Here is a 20408-nt window from a genome sequence, read left to right as displayed (position 1 = left end):
GTTGCTTCTTATATGTGCCCAGACAGGGCTTGAACCTGCAACCTTGGCATGTTGGGCATCACTCTAACCACTGAACAAACTACACACAGCAAAAATGTATGTTTATTATTATAAATACCAGAACAACATGAAAGATTATAGAACATGAAGAACACATTTTTGTCTTCAAAGGATTTTTTTTTTTAACAACATAGATTAAGCTTTCAATTTTCCAAAATCCTTGAAATAATAAAAAGCAGAGAGGCCATCTGTTTCCTTCACCTCTTAATGATTCCATGTTATGGTGTTTGCTCTGAACTTGGTTCTGCTCAGGTTAATCAGTAGTGTTGATATTAGTCTTGCACTCCTAAATTAATTTCATTGGCCCTTTTAAATCTCCTTTCAGGTGTTTCCCAAGGGACTAATATGTGAACATAGATCTGAATGTAGATATGCTAAATAGAATCGCTTAAAACATTGGTACCTTTTTGCATGATAAAGCAAGAGATAAGAATAGCACCCTTGTTTGGGAATCATTAAAATAAAAGCAGTTGGCTTGATATTCTAAGTTAATGTTGGGGGGGGAGGTGTTTGTTTGTTTGTTTGTTTTCTTGCTAATTTACAACTTGAATCATTTTGTACTCCCTATTCAAAAATGTTCCTTCTGGGTTATTTTTTTCATTTGTTTTAATTCATTTTCTGTCTCAAAATTTACATCATATTCTCATATGCTTCTCTTACAAGGCAAATATTCACACATTTTAATCTATATTTATAATCTGCAACTCTTAAACTGTAATTATTCTTATTAACATTTTTATTTAATAGAAATTAGCAAAGATGTTACTCTATGGAAAAATAATTGAGCATTTGTCAACAGTTTGTTTCATTTACAGACAAAGCATGTAAAAGTATCTCACATGATATGCTGAATTAAATCTCTATAAAACAAATTAGAGTTACTTTTAGGAAATTATTGTATCATGGTAAAACCCTTAAATCTGGTTATTACTACTACTGTTCTCACTACAAATTCTTTCCTTGATCATCTCATCCATCCATTTGATTTCATCTAACACTTTCACGTGAATGACACTTAAAATTACATATTAAATCTTGAGTTCTCCCTTATGTGTTCCTATTAGGCAACATCACCCATCCTTGCCTAAGCACCACTGTTCACCAGGAGACTAGAAACCTGAGATTTACCTTTACCCCAGTTGTCTCCCCTTAAACAAAATAAATACTTTGTAAATCTTCCTAAATTTCTCCATTGTGTATCTAGCTTCCTCTCTTCCATTCTCTTCCCATAATGATATCCAAACACAGATGTCTTTCTCTTGCATTACAACAAATACAGCCACCGATCTTGTTCTTTGTGCCCAACCACTAAACTCCCTTGACCAAGGTGTGTTTTAGAACATGAAAGGTTTCTTCTATCTTCCTTGGTTCAAAAAATATCCACCTCCATACTTCTTACCACATAAACCCTACACCCCTTCTGGGTTCTCACATTTGAGCCCTGTTGACAGTCTCTGCATCAGGCTTCAACATGTTTTCCTACACAGTCCTCCCTACTCCACCCCAAACAAAAGCACCCAGGCTAGGCCCCACTTCACACTGAAGGCACCACATAGTTACTGTATCTGCACCTTCATCCTACTTCTCCTGTGCCTTGAAGGTCCTTAACATATTCCTGGCTGTCAGAATTCTATTCATGCTCTTAAGCCTGGCTTCCCTGAGCCCAGTAAAATGCATTACTCACTGCTTTGTACTCCCTTAGCAGTTAATTCTTTCATAAATCTGCTCTGTTCACAAGCATGGTTCCACCATTATATTGTAAGACCTTTGAGAGACTGTTCTTGGAGCCCTCAAGTGCTGACCAGTGTTTGATGTAGAGAATCTGAGAAGTGTTTAACCAATGGTTATTAAATTGAACAAATAGTACTGATATTTAATGTTATATGTGAATATAATTCTCTGCAAGTAATATAAGAATGTGCTCTATACAGACTTGCTGAGTGTATTTTTATATATTCATTCAATTTTATTGTGGGTTGAATATTTTAATTACAGTGATTTACCTGAAAAAGAAATACAATGCTTAAGCTCTGTCTTTTTATACTTCATCTTTTCTTCCTTCCCCATTTTTATGCCTTATTCTCAGGGAAGCTCACTGTAATGAGGTTGGGTGTGGCTTATTATAACTTTAACATTTATCATAGAGTGTTGTGGGCAATGTGGATTGGTTTCTGTGAGTGTTTCTTGACTTCTTGGAGGTCAGTTCTTTTATTCAATGTACATTTTTGAAAGATCTGATTTACAACACTTATACATCTGTGTCTGTTATCTCCTTGCTTCAAAGCGATATACAATTAATTTACCAAGTTATGTTAACTATTATGAGATAGAATGTTGCAGTGGCATAACAGGAAAACATTGGAGGAAGTTTAGTTGATGTGAGGAGTGAAGTTGGAACTTGTGCCTTGGACTTCTTTCTCTGCCTGTGCTGGAAGTAGACCACCGTTTTAGCTTCAAATCTTCTGTCACCTCTGGAAGTGAGGAAGAGGAAAACTGTGACACAGAGAATGAATGTCCATAAAATAAAAACAAATCAGTTTTTGAGAAAAATTATAATTACCCCCAAGACTGAAACCAGGGAATAAAGATTTCTGTGTGATTCTTCACAACGAGTTCATTGTCATGTTGTAAAGAATATCCTCTATATCAGAGGCATGTTTAACTCTCTTCAGATACATAAGACAATTGCTTATGCAAGTACCTCAGTGTAACCTGGAGAGTTACACCTCAAGACAATTTAGGAAAACTTGTAGTCCCAGTTCCTTATCCTCTAACCAAAGGATCGTTTTTACATTATGTGGGAGAGTGATGAGATTGCATTATTTCAGTTAATGATCTCGAACCATTGCTTCTCTGGCCAAGGTGTGATAAGTTTTGTCTATCAGTTTGAGGTTGAGATTTTTGGTACCTGTAAATGAAAAACAGCTGTGTGGTTGGTTAAGTGCAGTTGCAGATTTTAACATTTGTCCATGTTAAAGCCAAGTTTGTACATCTTCTTAAGAAAACTAAGGAAAAAGGCCCTGACTCAGTTGGTTAGAGCATTTTTGTGATACACTAAGGTTGCAGGTTTGATTCCCAGTCAGCATAAATAAGTGGAACAACAAATCTCTCTCTCTCTCTCTCGCTCGCTCTCTTTCAATGATAGTAATAGTCAAACACATATTACTAAGGATAATAGTAATATGTGTTTGAATAAATCAGTCATTCTCTACATTGAGATGGACAAATGAGCACCCAAAATTTCAACCTGAGTATGTATGATGTATGGTGACTCTCTTCTTAAACAGGATTAATGGGAAATCAAGGAACTACCAATCTATACTATGCATTGTAGATATAATCATTGGAACCTAAAAAACTGTTAAGAAATTATAAGCAAGTATTCATATCATTAATTTAATCTAAAACAAAATGATTCTGTAATGTATTGTTTGAACATGTAACTGTGATTAATCGGTTGCATTATATGAACTTTGGTAACTAAATGAGGTAATGTCTGTGTAGATTCAGTCACTGAAAACAGTGTACACACCAGAATAACTGTCAAGAAGCACAACTTTGGCTTCAGTTGATCTGCATAGCCATTTCTTCTAAAAAATCCCTCTGGTTTTATAATAGATAAAATCTATTACAGTCCACTTTGTGCTAGAGTCCAGCAGCATATACATATTTTATCAGAGTGACACAGGCACCCTCAGAATGATCTCATGTTTTACCATTCATAAATAATTTTAATGAGAAATTTTCCATTTAATACCTGCCCTTTGAAGAATAACCCAGAAGGAAGCAGATTTTGTCATTACCACAGCAGGGATCCTGGAGTCCAAGCTCCTCATGAACTCTGCCCCGGGTTAAATGGAATTACTTCAAGCCAGATAATTAGAAACGTGTCACCATATGTTTGAACAAACAGTAGGCTTCATGACAGGGGCGGAATATAAGGATTAAGACAAATATTATTCTCCCTGCCAGGAAATGGATTCAAAATATAAAGGAAGAAATTATGTCTGGGAGTGAAAGAGAGGTGAGGGTTGGCCAACTTTGTCTTAAATATTCCACTACACTCCTTCCCACCATCCCCCTCACAACTTAAGACAGAAACATTTAAAAACTATGATTATATATGCTGGAATGTTCTTAAATCTCTATCTTGTTAAAACTTACCAGGAAAACTGATATCCTAGGGAGATTTTTTTTTCTAGAACCCCACTCACCAGGTTTCAGAAAAGTAGCTTAGGTTTTAGGAGGAGTTTATATATATACATGAGTGTCAAGTGAAAATTACCAAAAAACAAAAAAACAAAAAAACAAAAATCATTGTTGCTGTTACCAAAGGAGCAAATCTATCAGGATTCAGATGGCTAATTCCTAGGAGATGTGAGGTATGTTCTCAGTAAATGGGAGTCTATAAGCTTTCAGCCCAAGTCACCCAAGCAGGGGATAGGGGAGTGGGTATATGATAAAAACGTAAACTAAATTGAAAAAATGACTTTTTCTCACTGGGTAAACATTTTTTTATTATATTGTATGTTCCTCAGAGTTAATTCTTACAAACTCATAAAATTTGCCCACTTGATTATAATTTGCCCATGAGACCTGTCATGTATATTTTACAAAGTTATATTGCATATTACTTTATAACAATCAACACTTATTATAAATAGCATGAGTTGTTTTAGGGATCATGGGCTGAAATATGCATTCTCACTTCCTTTAGTGAGGCCCACACATGACTGACTCAGCAGGCTCATAACCTTGATCACTGAGCGGTTGAAGGAGCCATGGGTGTTGCAGTCAACATAAAATGTACATTCGTAGGCTGGGGAGAGCAGTAGGCTATATTGGCTTTCTGTAGAATTGAATGCCGGATAACTTTTTCCACTTGTCCGGTTGCTGTCACTTTAAGAACTAGGGATTGTATGTTTTCTAAATTTATAACAGTATATCAGTCTATTGCAACTAAAATGAAAATAAACATGTCTGGGTTGATTTCCATATATAAGAGAAAGCTTTATTGGATCACGTCTGAATACCTTGTTATTGGAAACTCGTATCTACTTAATTGACATGGAGTGTATTAAATGGGATAGCCACAAGTTGGCTTTAAAGAGGTTCTTAAGGGCATGTCTTCCTAGGAATACAGCTCAGATGATCCCCCTTTCATTTAGGAGGCCATGGACCATGCATGCATAATGCTCTTCTGGGGCTAAGGGAAAACTACTCTGGCATGTCAGCTGTCTTCAGATGGCAGGAATTATGCTGTTTTGGGGAAAATGGATACAAATCCATAGGCATCTTCATCTTCTTCTAGACTTCCAGGGAGCCGTGGGCACATCCACAGTCAGAATGCTGAGCTCATACTGTTGCGGGCAGAGGCAGTCCTTTCTTGCCCTCACCCTGAGACAGAGCACACAAGGAAGCCTGTGGCTTAACATTCCAGCCCTTGGGCCAGTTCCTAAGGGTACAGGTGGGTCGGTGTGCGTTTGACATGTAGTTACTTTGTACTTGGCCCTGTGTTCCACCCTGGAGGTAGGTGCACTGGTGAGACAAAGATGGAGCCCAGCCTGCAGGGGCTCATGCCATCTGTTACATAGGCACCTCAAATGTAGGGCATTGTTCTCCAGGGGAAGGCATGTCTGGAAATATATTACACAAATCTATCACATGTTTTTTAGAAAACCACCTCTGATGATAATCCTCCCTCATTTCCTATCTGCAGAATTCTAGCAGACCCTATCCACGTGACCTTTAAGTTATTCACAACTCTCACAATGTATTTATATTGTATATAAGCCATGACCATGATATACACTATTTTTTAAAAGTAATTGATCTTTTATTTATTTTTATTTTTTTCTAATTTATTATGTCCCCACTACTTTTATTATTTTTATTTTATTTTTAATTTCTTTATTGATTAAGTATCACATATTTGTCCTCATTCCCCCAACCCCATCCTAAACCCCTCCCCACACATGTCCCCACCCCCCTGTTATCCGTGATCACTGGTTAGGCTCATATGCATGCACACAAGTCCTTTGGTTGATCTCTCCCCCATGATATACACTTTAAATGTCTTACTATGTTGTCAATTATCCCTCAATAAAACTGAAATTAAAGAAATTCAGCTCTCTCTACTTCTGCTCATCTTCTCCACCACTTTCCTGCTGGAAGTTTACCCTGATTTTGTCCCCAGGCTGTCCCGTCACCTCCTTTGGCCTCCCTGTATCCCCTCACCCCCACCCCAGTGTTCCTGCCCCAGTTTATTTTACTGCAGTTAGTCACACTGTAGTTAAAAGGGTGTTTTTCAAAAATGGAACTTTGATAAACAACCTACCCTTCTAATGCACATCTATAAGCACTTACCAGCCCCCACACTTACCTCTACCTTTAAAACATTTCTTTACCTTCCTGTTGCTTTTAGGAAAAAGACCACAATCCTTTATGTAATCCCCTCTGGCTTTGCTTGATTTTTTTTTTTTTTTCCTTCTGATTTGCTGAGTTAATATTCTATTACGTAAAGTCAAGCCTTTACAATTTTACATGTAAGGGCCTGGTATCTCTTTTAGCACAGGATAAGAGATGTGTTCATGTAATTTTGAGTCCTGATTTCAGTCATTTTTGGTGGCGTTTTTCCTACCTAGTTATTTTCTAGTTGTCTGACCTCCTGTTGAATAGCACATTAATATTTTGGTTTATTAAAACATACTGAATAAATTTCTATCCTATGTTTGCATTTAAATATGACATTTTTTAGTAAGCTTATATAAAGAGAAATAAAAGTTCAAAAATTGAAAGAAGAAACAAATTGTAGTTAGGTTTCTTTGGGAAGTTTTATAAATTGACTGCTTGTGACTCCAAAGACTTTTAAGAAAAAGTCTTTTACACTGATATATACAATATAAACAAGTTCCATTAGGTAGTCTTTGGTGTTAAATTCAGGCTCACTTTTGCCATGTAAATATTGTAGAAAATTATCTGTAGTTAGAAGAAACTTACCTCCATAGATAATACATTATTGAATCATAAGGTGGTCAAAGGCTTATTTATATGCTCTTGTAGTTTTCATTATTTACAGGGAAATGATTTATATAATATTTGATGTTTTCACTTAGCATTTTCAATCTAGGGATTTATTTTCTCAGCCATATATATATATATATATATTTGATTCCAGAAGGGAATGGAGAGGGAGAGGAAGATGGAAACATCAGTGAAGAGAATCTTAGAACGGTTGCCTCCTAAACGCCCCCGACTGGGGATTGAATCTGCATCCCTGGCATGTACCCTTGATTGGAATCGGACCCGGGATCTTTCCTTGTCCCATGCTGTATAGAATCAGGCATTTCTCCAAGGAGCCACGTGTCTTTTTATTAGAGAGTCATATTTGGAAAACAGATCTGGATGTTAGGTGTGGCCATTGCTATCCTGTAGTGCCACTCTACAGGGAGAGATACTTTATATCAAAAGGGGATGTCTGTGTGTGTGCGTACTCATTTACAATTATATTCATTTCTATATCAATGTGTATATATTTAAAACCAGGAGTTCATGCCAGTACCTCGGACTCCAATTCACCATACAGTCCATTCCAGTTTTCTGTTTTATATAACATTTCATGGCTTAAATTTTTATTTTTATTTATATTCAAAACAACACAGTAAGGCAGCCAGGATGAATGTTTTTCTTGGCCTTCTTTGATTTGAGCTCATTAGAATTCCCAACTTTTACAAAGCCAAAAATATTGGAGGCAGGAGCCAAACCCAATGCTCTTTCTGTGTTTACTATTTCTGACTTTATGCCTCTCTTTCTGAACACACGGGAATTCAAGTTTTGAACTTCAGCTTCATTGTACGTTTTTGCTTTGATTTTTTTTCTTAAAAATTTCACATTGTGATTTCACTGTAAACGTCAAGTGATTCGTTATCTTAATCTTCAAAACAAGGCAAAAGGCTGGATGATGCACAATGTATCATGATGCGTGCTCTTTTATAAAAATAAATTAATGGAAAGAAATTAGATCTTCGGAAGTGGCTGCTTATTGGGTTTTATTATCTTAATGAGATTTGCATTTCTGAGAAGGGGGGAAAAAAAGCATAAACCTGGGTCCTAAATACTTACTTAAATATTCTAGCATTAACAGTGTTTCTAGACAGGGAAGGTATTTCCCACCACCCTGGGAATTTATCTGACTTTAGATCACAAAGAAGGGAATCATTTGCCAAGGTAAAACACTGTTAACCAAGAGGATTAACTGGGTTGACGCCATGTGAAACTGCAGCCACCGCATCCATGCAAATGGTAATGAAATCTAACTGGATCTGTGTCCTGCTCTGTAGACATGACTTCATGATTTGTCGTGTAATTGCATACATAGCTTCTAAAACGAGTGTGCTTCCCTCTGTGCCAAGAGTGCCTCCTCAGCATGTGAAGAATGTTTCAGAAAGCGGCGCTTTGCTCTGGAATGCGCTGTGGGTATCTGGGTGGTGTGCTGAATGTGTAGTAGCTGCTAATGAGGTTTCTATCAGCGTATCAACATCCAGTTTTCTATCCCAGCATGGCATAATTCTAGAAGTCTTCGGAGCCTCCTGAACCCAGTAACTGCCCTTAAGAGATACCTAATTCCATTCTGAGATAAAAAGCTCCTCTGATTGATTTATAGCCATATTAAGACAAGCATACCATCTGTACCTAATAACTTGCAAAGAGGATCCAGGCCTAAAAAGTCACTGCATCGTGTTCACCGTTACTTTTTTGGGGGCCAGATCTTACATTTATTAAATATTCCATTTGAAATAGCATTTATGAACTGCCACTTTTCTCCTGCTTTGGATAATTTCTTTCTGACTTTGAGTAGCCTTTGACTCATAATTGGAAACCACTTCATTTATATATTTTTTCCCCAATTTTACTCATATGAATATCATTTTGATATTGGCCCGGAGCCCACTTTTGCCAGGAAATCTTGGCTTTTATTTCTTTTTAGTTTTCTGTTTTCAATTCACTTATTCAGTTCAATTGAAGGAACGTTGATTTTGAATAATATGGTCATGATGTCAAAACAGCACCCATCTTGCCATGCCACCATCTGGAATGGTGAAAATAAAACCTTTATATTCTTTAAAAAAAAGAATGACACATACGTCCTTCATCCTCACCCCTCTCCCTTCAGGAACTGTACTCTGGAAAGCAATGGTTCTTGTTTGTAGCCTGATAGTGTGGTTTATTCTGAAAGATAGTTAGCTCAAAAACTCAAAGTAGCAAATACTCCAGTCAGCCTCTGAAATACTAATCTGTCCCATCTCTTAGACAAGCTATTTGGGGTAGACCTTACAGGCCCTACCCCTGTGGGGCTTAAGGGCCTAGAGTTAATGTACTTAGTCTGCTGATGTCTATTTCTCTGGTCTGGGTACTGTATTTTAGTGTCTGCTCAAAAAAAGCATTGCCATTTTTAGCCCTTCCTAGAAACTAAATAGAAATTACAGAAAGTTAAAAATATAACCACAGTGCTGAATTTGAGTTTCCTAGGGAAATTACTTGATATTTAGCATCCTTTTCACATTCTTTCTTTTCATACATTTCTCCTCCACATTTGATTGGCTAGCATACCTGGCAGAGTTTTGTCTCTACCTGGAACCATCCCTAAGCAAATGAGAGACCAATTGATAGGTACCAAATGGTGGATTTTTTACAACTGTTTCAAATGATTATATCCATGGAGCCTGAGTCTCTAGTTCTTCCAACTTAAAATATTAAAAAAATCATTTTCTTTATGTGTTGACTCCAATTATGAGTTTCATTTATTCAAAGACAGCTACTGGGAAAGAGGAAACATGATGAAGTAAAAACACAACTAATCTAGAGTTGAAGATTTACTTTTATTTTTGCTATATGTATGACCTGGAACAAGTAACTTAATTTTGCTGTGTCGCTGTCTTGTGTCTACATAAAGCCATGTTTCCTACAGAAAAGAAGGCTACCCTTGCCTGCCTCAAAGAGCCCTCAGCAGGTTCATTTATTCTTTGAATAAATGAAACTCGTAATTGGAGTCAACACATAAAGAAAATGATTTTTTTAAATATTTTAAGTTGGAAGAACTAGAGACTCAGGCTCCATGGATATAATCATTTGAAACAGTTGTAAAAAATCCACCATTTGGTACCTATCAATTGGTCTCTCATTTGCTTAAGGATGGTTCCAGGTAGAGACAAAACTCTGCCAGGTATGCTCAGAGTTTTTAGTCATTCACAGCAAAGCTTTTCTCTCCCCCAAACTTAGAGATATTTTTAAAGTTCACTTTTGAGAACATGTCACATGACAATATAGATGTGTATTATTTATGCTGTAGATTAATCAAAAAGCCTGAAATCTTGTTCAGAGAGAGAGAAAAGAGGGCTTTTGTGAGCTCTGAAGAGGTTACTTGACAAAATATTGCCTTCTTAACTCACTTGGATGTTTAGATTTTTTTTTTTATTACATACAGAGAATATTTTCCATTTACAGTTTATTGTTGCAGCTTTGTCATACCAAGCCTTAGAGTCATATGCCTCCATTCTATTTAAGTCTTTTGTGGGAGCTTGGGTTAGAGTAAGATGGTATTTTACTAGGTGTCAGGCAGTGCTAGGGCACACTTAATTCATTGTCTCATTTACTCTTGTCTGTGAGCTGGGTGCTATTCTTATTCACAAAGAATCTAATTATCCTTCAGATACAATTAATCACAATATAAAGATCCTCCAGTATCCACTGCCCAACTCAGTCCTGGCACAAAGGAGGGCTTTAATATCTATAGAATGAATGACAACATGTTTGACTATCCAGTAGATTTTTTTAATTAATAGTTTAAAGACTTTTTTAAATGTAATGCAACTTTCATAAACATAAATATGTTTTATTTGATCACTTTTAGACCTACATATTTAAATTTTCCAGGATAATTTTTACTTTTTATTAGGTATAAAAACACACTGAATTCTTCTGTAGATTATTATTATTTCTCTAACAGGTAAGAATTCATGCCTTTCAATATATTTAAAGGTCCCATCACTTTTATTTAAGAAAATATTTTCATATTATTCATCCAACATTTTGAATTTTCATGTTAATGAGAAGTTCCCTTAGTCCCTTCATCCTTAAAAAAAAAAAAGAAGAAGAAGAAAGAAGAAAAAAACATTGGTGCTTCTGTAAGATTATATAATGAATACCTAAAGCTGTAAGATATCCAGCCACTAAGAAATCTTTGCTCCTGACAGTGAAAGAAGACCCAGAGTATTTGCCTCAATATATGACTGTGCCATTATTAGTTTGAACATCAAGACTTCCATTGCAGTCTTCAAATGATGAGATAGCAGAGTATAGGTCCACATTCTACTATGTTCTTTTGAATTTCATTGTGCTTCCTTGTAAGGTTTTTGTGAGGGGGTTACAGTTTTGACTTTGGAACTTACAACCACCACATCAGGGAAGCCTTCCTGTAAAATTAGGAGGGCAGGAGCTGGATTGGGTGTCTTTAGCGCAGCAACTGCCCCAAATGACATATCTCAGTGGATGGAAATTGTTGGCTAAATTAATTAAATTGAAATGCAGGACTATAAAGATAAAAAACTGTCATTAACAACTATTTTTGTAAGTGTGTAAGTGTATTATTACCAGAAAGAGGTTACAAGATAGTTATATCAAATTGGAGAGGCCAAATTTATAGCCACAAAACAAAGGAAGAATAACCATTCAAATGAAGGGCAGGTAATAAACTCAGTAGGCTTTGAAAGAAGCCACATGAGCTGGCACTGAAATGTTTGCCATGATTCCCTACACATGCCACATTGCAAGTGTTTATTGAACACTGTGATGATAAAAAAGAAAATAACATATAGTCCTATCTTCCATGAGTGTGTGAGTTCAAGCTTACCTGCTGACTGTAATAGGGGTTTGTAGGGAACTTTTAAAAAGGAGCCACTGTGAATTATTCAGTACTCAAAAAATTTATTCAAGGAAATGACTTTCCCAAGGAAGGAGGGAACCAATAAGAAACAATATTCTTCCCCCAGATTCTAATTTTTATTTATTATCAATTTGGTGAGAATGTAGTTCTCTATAGTATCAATAATATCTAAGTGATCAGGTCTATTTGCCAAATCTCTCAATGTTGCTTTTGTAATAGCATGCTCTTAGTGTAATTGAAATGATTTTCCTTCATAACAATATTTGTTGTAAATCTGAAAAACTAGGGATGTGGCATGAAAATTCCTTTCAATAATTTGGAACCAGTCTGGTTGAATTCTCTTGGAGTCCCAGCAAGATGAGGCCAGAAGGACTGCTTGGGGCCACCTTGGAAGGAGGCTGCAGCCTTATATCAATAGCTGGTAGTTTAGTTGTGGTTTCTTCTCAAATCAGAGAGGTTCACTGTTTGCAGAACTGGAGGGAAAGAAAGGAAAGGCATCATTAAAATTGTTTATGGATAAATAATGAAATTAGTTTACTGTGAAAATTATGCAAAAGCTATTACTTGATCATTCAGATATCTAAAGCATGACTCCCAGTAAGCCAACATTAGACTATGTCTCCATACTTCCCTTTCCAGCCCTTGGTAGATGAGGGGTTATTAACAGAAATTCTACAGCAATGGGATGTGAACTCTGGAAACCGCTGACATTCATTTTTCCTCTCTCCTTAATGGAATTGTAAGTTTCATACCAGCATATTTCATTAAGACACCAAACAAGATCCAAAGAATGAGCTATATTTCCAGGCCCATTATAGCTGCCATTCCAAACAAAATATGTATGACTTCTACGATTCACTAAGCACAAGTATGTAGTAATATGCCCTTTAATGGCCTCTCAAAATGACAGACCAAATGGCTTTGTGAAGGTCAAGTCTGATTTAAATTGTTGATGAATTAATAGCTAATTCTGCATGATTGAATATTAATATGGAACAGTGATAAGTAAGGCACTTTAAAGCTTAATGAGCACATTAATGAATAGGACAAAATGTTTTTCTACTCACCTCATGTACAAGTTTAAAGCTACTACCATATTGACAATGTGTTAATTTTTGATAGCTGCTTTTTTTTCCTATAAAAGTTTATATGGTTAAGGTATAAATAAAGGGTATTGATTCCCCCCCCCCCAAGTTCCTGGTACCAAACATTTGATAAGCTGTCAAAATTGATGTTATCCAATGGCCTAGAGAGTTTTATATAAATCACTAATACATGCAGAGGGTGAAAAATAAAAGCAATTAATGTCTTCTAAGCTACACCCACTGAGATAAGCATTCCAATTAGAAATTTCATTATTTCCACAGTTTGTTTTATGTTGAATACTGAGTTTTATTGCCAAATACCTGACAGTCAAATTGGAAACAAGCCACAACTGTCAACGTGTAACTGCTCTGGCTATTTGAATCCGTTACAAGTGTGATGTTTCTCATGAAAATTTAATGAAGAAAGTGCATTCAAAGAGGTTCTGTGCAAAAAGGGGGTGGATGGAATTTAATTACCCTTATTAGAAATAAGAAAGCAGCCCTCTTTACATTCTCTGCCTGATTAGCATGCAAGGAAGATTATCTTTGTTGTGCACTTGTGTATATGAAAAGGGGCTCTGGAGTGTTCTTTATGTGCGGAGAAGGGAAAGGAAGGGCATGCAATTGCATTAGCCTGCTTTCCACAGGGCAGAAGTCAATTTCGTCAGCTCTCCCCATGGTGAGGACTTCATTTCTTATAAATGGTTATTAATTCTAGATTTTTTTAAAAAGAGTCTTTAGTAAATGGCTCTACTTACTTAAGTCTTTGACACTTGCCACTGATGGGCATGGAGTATTGGCTCAGTTCTTTAGAGAGATGAACTGGTCGAGAAGGAGGGACTAGGAGAGCCATGGAAATGCTTGTGGTGGAACTGCTAGTTCACCACCAAGGGGAGGTAAGAGACCCTGGGAGATGTGGCTCAGGAATCCCAACTCGATTTTTTATTAACCTAAGTTGATTGTTTTAAATATGGGAAATAACAACAACATTTCAGAGCTTTCCTTAGAAACTCACTTGTACGTGACTAAGGTAGCAGAGATGACTTTGGAACACTTGAAGTAAATTATTTTTATCCTTTGAATTATTTTGTGTCAATAACTGCCGCATGAGATGCTTAATAGTATAATGAATGTGGTACAACAGCTATTGATCTTTTTTTCCTTTTTTCTTCAAGTAACAAAAGAACAATGCCATAAATGTATATACATTGACAAAACCTTTATAGCCATGAAGAATAGCTTGATGAAATAAGTGGAGTAGGCTATTAAAATGAGCATAGCCTAATTTGCAAAGGGCTATTTATGCGATATGGGAGTTTTAACATTTCCTAGGAGCCCTGAAAAATGATCTCGAAATTCCATTTCTAACCACTATTGCTGAAGCTCCTTCACTGTAGACCTCTGCTTGGCTGACAGTGTGTGAGCATTCAGATAAACAGAAAACTTCACTGTTTCTTAAAAGAGCCCTGTCTTTCAGCTTAAGTAAAATGTAGCTCTTTGAAGTTAACTCATTTTATAGTATATTCTTTTTTAAGTCTCCAGTCCTAACTAGCTGATGAGATAGTAAATTATTCTCCAGGGAATTCAAAAGTCAACTCAATTGCCACAGCTACTTCTTTTGGTCTGTGGTAGATCTCCATTTGCCAGAGCCATAGTCTATACAGTTTCCTATTAGATCCTTAGTTTTCTCCTACAATAACCTGGACTGGGAGTTCAGGGCATCTTTTCTCTCTCAGGAGCGTTATTCTTTGGTAGTGTTTTGACATTCATTCACTATTCACGTTCAAAAATCTCTCTACTCCTTAACTATTTCTCTGACCAGCTCTCTACCAGAAGAACTCTCCTATTATGTACAGTAAAAAAAAAAAAAAAAAAAAAAAAAAAAAAAAAAAAATCCTCTTTTAATTGTGGTAATGTATCCATACCTGGACTTGAAAATACTGGAGCTTCTCCTAAAATCTGGCAATCCAGACGAGCTTGATCAATACCAAGGAGACTTAGAATAACTCATTCATTGTATGGAGGGATAAACTGATGCTAAGTAAAAAGCACAAGAGAGATGTAGGTACTGACTTCTATGGAAGCTATGAAGCAGAAAAGATTCAGTACATTTGGGAGAGTTTCAAAAGGGTATGCAAAAGCGATTTTGGCTGTGTGGCCTTCAACAGACAGCATTTGTCTGGAAAATGGTGAAAACTTCAGGGTAGGCACAAAAACATTTCCTATGTAAGAGATCATCCAGGAGAGACTGGGAAACATGGGGCCCAATGTAAAAGAACTTTGCTAGTCAGATTTAGGAGATTGAATTTATTACCCAAAAGGTGTATAGTGGGGTGATGATGGAGACATACAGATTTGACTGAACTTGGTGGGGGACTCAAAATGATGCCTTTTCCCCTAGAAATTGTACCTCACTTAGACTTCAGCAAGACCACAGGATCATACCGGAAATTGTAGAAGGCATCCAAGGAGGAGCCATATCTGCTAATTTCTAATGCTCTGCTCACTGGTGTTAGTGCTTCTGAGTCATTTTGGAATTGGTGGCTCATGAAAATTCATCAGAAGTCATGAAGAAATGTTGATTAAATTAACACCAGGCTCAGTCTGAAGTCAAAATGTTTCAAAATGGTCTTTAAACAAACAGCCATGTTGTAATTTAGATAATTATCACCCATGTAGCTAAGCTCCCTTCCAGTGTTTGAGTAGAATATACCTTACCTTTCTAATGCTGGATGGAAGAGCTGGCAATGTAGGTTATGGATGTGGGTCATGCTTGTGGGTTTCAGAGGATTTTATTTTCTCCAGGTCTGAGATCTGGGGCCATTTTGATGTGGGATATGGATCAGTGAACTTCGGATGAGTTGAAGATTCAAAATTTAGAAACTTCAACTTTTTAAATGACCAAAAAATGGTTCAGACCTTTCGAATGGGGGGAAAAAGTGTTTTCTTATACTAATGTGTTGCTTTTGTTCTTTTCTTCTTTGGAAATGGAAACTCTCACATTTTTTTCTGATGAATTTAAGCTCCCTACAAAAGAATTCATTTAAGTTGAACATCATGCTTGTGTAAAACATATATAGTTTTACTTAAAAGTTACAAAAAACATTCATCAGAGTTGAATATAGGTAGTTTAGCTTAGATCAGTGGTCGGCAAACTGCGGCTCGTGAGCCACATGCAGCTCTTTGGCCCCTTACTGTAGCTCTTCCGTGCTATTGAAACTTCGTGGCCCATGCGCAGAGGTTGGTTTTTGGCTCTCAAAAGAAATTTCAATCATTGTACTATTGATATCTGGCTCTGTTGACTGATGAGTTTGCCGACTAGTGGCCCAAATAATCTGCTTGCTTTTCAGGTACCTGCTAATCTGGCCCTGCTGGGTTTTCCCCCAAGAGAGATTTCCTATCTTAATGCCTATACTTGTGATGATCCCATCTTTCTGGCCAACTCCCCTCATCCCAAAGGCCCATTTCAGAGTGTCCTCTTGGTGTTCAATGACCTCCTCAGGCAACCATTCTACAATTACTTCCCCCGCTGGGCTCCTGGAGGCTTAGATGCATCATTGTAACAGAGTCTTTATCAAATGTGCCTGAGCTCTTTGCTAGGTGGCTGCCTCTCAACTTAGACTGTGTACTCTTCTGGCCAGGCTCAACATTGTGACTGTATCCTAATCTCCTAACGCCATGTTGCCTGGTATGTGTTAGCTTCTCAACAAATGCTGAAAGCGGTAAGGCGGGGAGGTGAATGGGCTATATCTCTTTCATCTTGGGCACCTGACTTATGAATCTAATGAAGGGTCATCTTTTGTTTTGCAGAGGATCAGATTCCTAGGGGCTTTCCTACCATTGACATGGGCCCACAGTTGAAGGTGGTTGAGCGTACACGCACGGCCACCATGCTTTGTGCAGCCAGTGGGACTCCGGACCCAGAAATCACATGGTTCAAAGATTTCCTACCTGTGGACACAAGCAACAACAACGGCCGTATTAAGCAGCTACGATCAGGTAGGGTCTTGTTAACTGTTTCCACTAACTCCTAAAGATTTTTTTCCTCTCAGCTTTCTCTCTCCTTTATTTTTAATTTAATTTTATTTCTTTTTTACTTTTTAGGTATTGATTTTTCTCCCTCTTCTCTTTCTCTGTTATTTAACGTGTTGTCCATGTCTGTGATGTCATAGCCTGTTTCAGAGTCTGTCTTTCTCCTTCTCTCTGTGTGTTTTGCAGCTTCTGTTTAATCCACATTGCTCACTGCTGTGACTGTATTTTTGATATTTTTTTTTAATTTACTGCTATTTAGCAGTATTTGATGGATCCATTTTCTCTTTCTTTCTTCTTTCTCTGTTTTCTTTTGAAACAAATTTATTTCAACATTGGACTTCATTCAGAACTTGCAAGGAGTTCCAATGGTTATATCCATTAAAAACCAAAATGTTCATATGAAACACTTAAAATTACTCAATTTTACTAAAATGCTGTGTTTTTCTCTGTCGTTCCTACATTTGAACTCATCCGAATATCAAAGCTTAGTAAGTTTGGTCACATCTTTCTTTTCACTAGTACATAAACCACAGAAATGTTATATCATGAATAACCAGATGCATTCTTTTTTAAACGTTTTAACAAAGTGCCAATGAAAAGGGGATTTTTTTAATTGTTATCATTATTATATTTTTATGAGTAAGCATATGTACCTTAGCCACAGTAGTGTGCGTCCACACTGAACATTTTTGAGCCCTCCAGTGACTGGATCTACAGAAGTCTGCTTTGGGTGTAGACTCCAGCTTTCGCTGCTTTCTCTCTCTCTTTTTTCCCCACTGCCCTTTTCTCCCACCCCATCTCAAGTTTATTCCTTTGTTCTCTTTAGATTAAAAATAGATATAATTCTAAACTTCTTAAAATGTAGAGCCTGTCTCTAGGTAATTTCATAGGGACATTTACTAATAAGCTGTTTACTTTGACGTTGGTAGTAATATTGGTATAGAATTCGAAGTTGTTTGACTGCCTGTCTTCCCAGAATTCTCAGCTTTTGACCTGTCCTGTGATGTTAAAGCGTCTTGTTAATTGCCTCTTTTTGCTTGTTGTCAGCGGAATTGTGTAGATTAGCATTCTGTTATTGTAAATAAAGAATTAATGATTCACATGTAACATAGATGATTTAGTGTATAAAGCTTTAACTCTGAAAAATTTGTACCACATTATAAGGAATATAATAATATTTTTATGCTGTCTTTCTTCTCTCCGTATTTAAATCTCCAGAATCTATTGGTAAGTGCTTAGTTCTGAAGCGCACTTCACTCCCACTAATTTCCATATTCAGACTATGATTATTATTATTAATAAAATGCATGGCATGCATTTTACTAACTGTCAGTGTAGACACCAGATCTCCCTAGTGGCGTGCGCACACACACACATACACATCCTCAGCACTGTTTTCCTAAGAACACTATGTACTATAGAAAAATAAAATAGTACACACGTTATACTATCACACAAATGTAGCATAGTAAGTAGAGTAAGATATCCAATCAAGTGTTTGTTTCTAGTTAGCCTGTAGTATTTCCTATGACAGTATATATATATGTGTGTATCTATATATATACTTAAATAGATTAGCCAGTATTTTCTAATTTGTCCTTGAAAATATTACTGAGTCCATTTATTGATTTACTTTTTTGCTAAGAATATGAGGCATATAAGGTCAATTCTAACCCTATACGACCCCAGACCTAAGTACTCAGTTGCTTCTCTGAGAAAGGCAGTGCTGCCCATTGTGATCTCGGCCCTCTGTGGTATAATGCAACTTGCTTTTATGACCTAATAATACTATCTCATATATTCCTGTTTTGCCAGTAGAGTAATTCAAGTTTCTTTTAAGACCTTATATAATTCTGTAAATCTAATTTAATTCTTCTCCCCAGCCCTAGCCTCCTCCTTCTCGTACTAATGCTTCTTCTTTCTAATCTTATTTGCATTCATATTATCCACCCAGGTGGTACACCAATAAGAGGTAAGAGTGCTGAACTAACGTTCACAGAATGATCTTACTCATTCTTCCTGTCCTCTCATCACTGTCATCTTTGTCCTGTTTTCAGAATCATTCCAATAACGTCCATCAACTTTATTAATGATTTATTTATTTATTTTCCTTTGTACCGTTTGGTTATGATCGGTGACTCTCATATTGTGAATTTTTCTTTCCTTTTTCTTTTTCCCTTTGTTTTGTTCATTTCTTTCTTTATGAGAATAATGATTTCAGTTGTGATATGCTTCAAAGAAAGCATATCCAGGTCTTTAGACCACAGACCAGTCACAGCGTACCATCTGTCCCTCTTTTTTTCCTTTTCTTCTTCCTTTTTCCTTTTTTTGTTCTTCTTTTTCTTCTTTTTCCTTTTTTTTTTTTTTTTTTTTTTTTTGTCCAACCGGAGAAAAAAAAAAAGATCATTTTTTTCTTCCTTAGCTGTTCTTGTTCTGGACCAAAGCCGCGGTGGTCTGGAGAACAGTGGCAGACATGCAGAAGACAGCCCGGGACGTCTGCTTTTTGTCTTTATCTTTCAGAAGGTTTTTGCTTTTGTTCTTCGGTTCTTTTTTTCTCTTTAACTGTCTTAAAAGTCAAAGAATGACTCCCCTTTCCGCCCGATCCCACTCACCTACAACCTGACAGCGATGCTTTTTTCCCCCACTTCTTTTTTTCTTGGATCACTCGCCTCTGGATTTTTGGATCTTCTGTCCTTCAGGCTATGGAAACCAAAGGTGCTCAGTATTCTTGGTGGTATGTTGTGTTGCTGGTTTTTCCTACTTTGACTCAGTGTGCGTTTCTTTTCTAATTCTTGTTTTGGATTTTTCTTGGGGTCTTGTGACACCACACTGCTAATCCCGCTGGTGGATTTTGAGGGGTGTCTTAGGGGATCCGTCCCGAGGTCCTCCAGCAGTGGTTGGCTGGCTCTTCCTTGCTGGCCTAGGCCGTGCTTTTGAACTTTTTAAAAAAACAAAAAAACAAACCTTCTAATGCAACTACTCTTTGTTTTTCAGCAAATGTAATCTATGATTGTAAGTCGTGGCAAACTGTCTTTCTTTTCTTAAAAAAAAATCTGCATGTCTTAAGGGAGTCTTGTTTCTTAAAGTGATATTTTCCTGATTTATAATTGACTAATTTTATTTTTTTATTTTTTTTGCTTTGTGCAGCCTTTTTGTGCTCGCTGCGTATTTTTGGCTTTCTTCAGCGGAAGACTTTCTTGAAAAACCTGGCCTGGTTTTTTTTGTTTTTTTGTGCCGATCTTTTGCGCCACTTTTGATACCAAAATGAAACAAAACAAAACCAAAAAAAA

The 20408-nt window shown here is 36.7% G+C and overlaps 1 protein-coding gene across 32 annotated transcripts in view; it reads left to right on the top strand.

Moving 5' to 3' along the window:
* The window catches only part of PTPRD (protein tyrosine phosphatase receptor type D), a 626044-nt gene that overhangs the window by 414798 nt on the left and 190838 nt on the right, over nt 1-20408 (top strand). For 17 of the 32 annotated variants that reach the window (XM_045580211.1, XM_045580213.1, XM_045580216.1 and 14 more), the window contains exons 5-7: nt 16897-17085; nt 18337-18345; nt 19073-19090. In XM_045580211.1, the coding sequence (XP_045436167.1) occupies nt 16897-17085; nt 18337-18345; nt 19073-19090 (216 nt within the window). The remainder of the gene's footprint in view (nt 1-16896; nt 17086-18336; nt 18346-19072; nt 19091-20408) is intronic. The other 15 variants (XM_045580225.1, XM_036434060.2, XM_045580235.1 and 12 more) reach the window with 2 other exon arrangements.

The sequence above is a fragment of the Pipistrellus kuhlii genome, unplaced genomic scaffold (genome assembly GCF_014108245.1).
Source record: "Pipistrellus kuhlii isolate mPipKuh1 unplaced genomic scaffold, mPipKuh1.p scaffold_m20_p_12, whole genome shotgun sequence".
NCBI classification, from domain to species: Eukaryota; Metazoa; Chordata; class Mammalia; order Chiroptera; family Vespertilionidae; genus Pipistrellus; species Pipistrellus kuhlii.
Note: the sequence above shows the minus strand (reverse complement) of the source record. Positions and strands in the feature narration are given on the sequence as shown.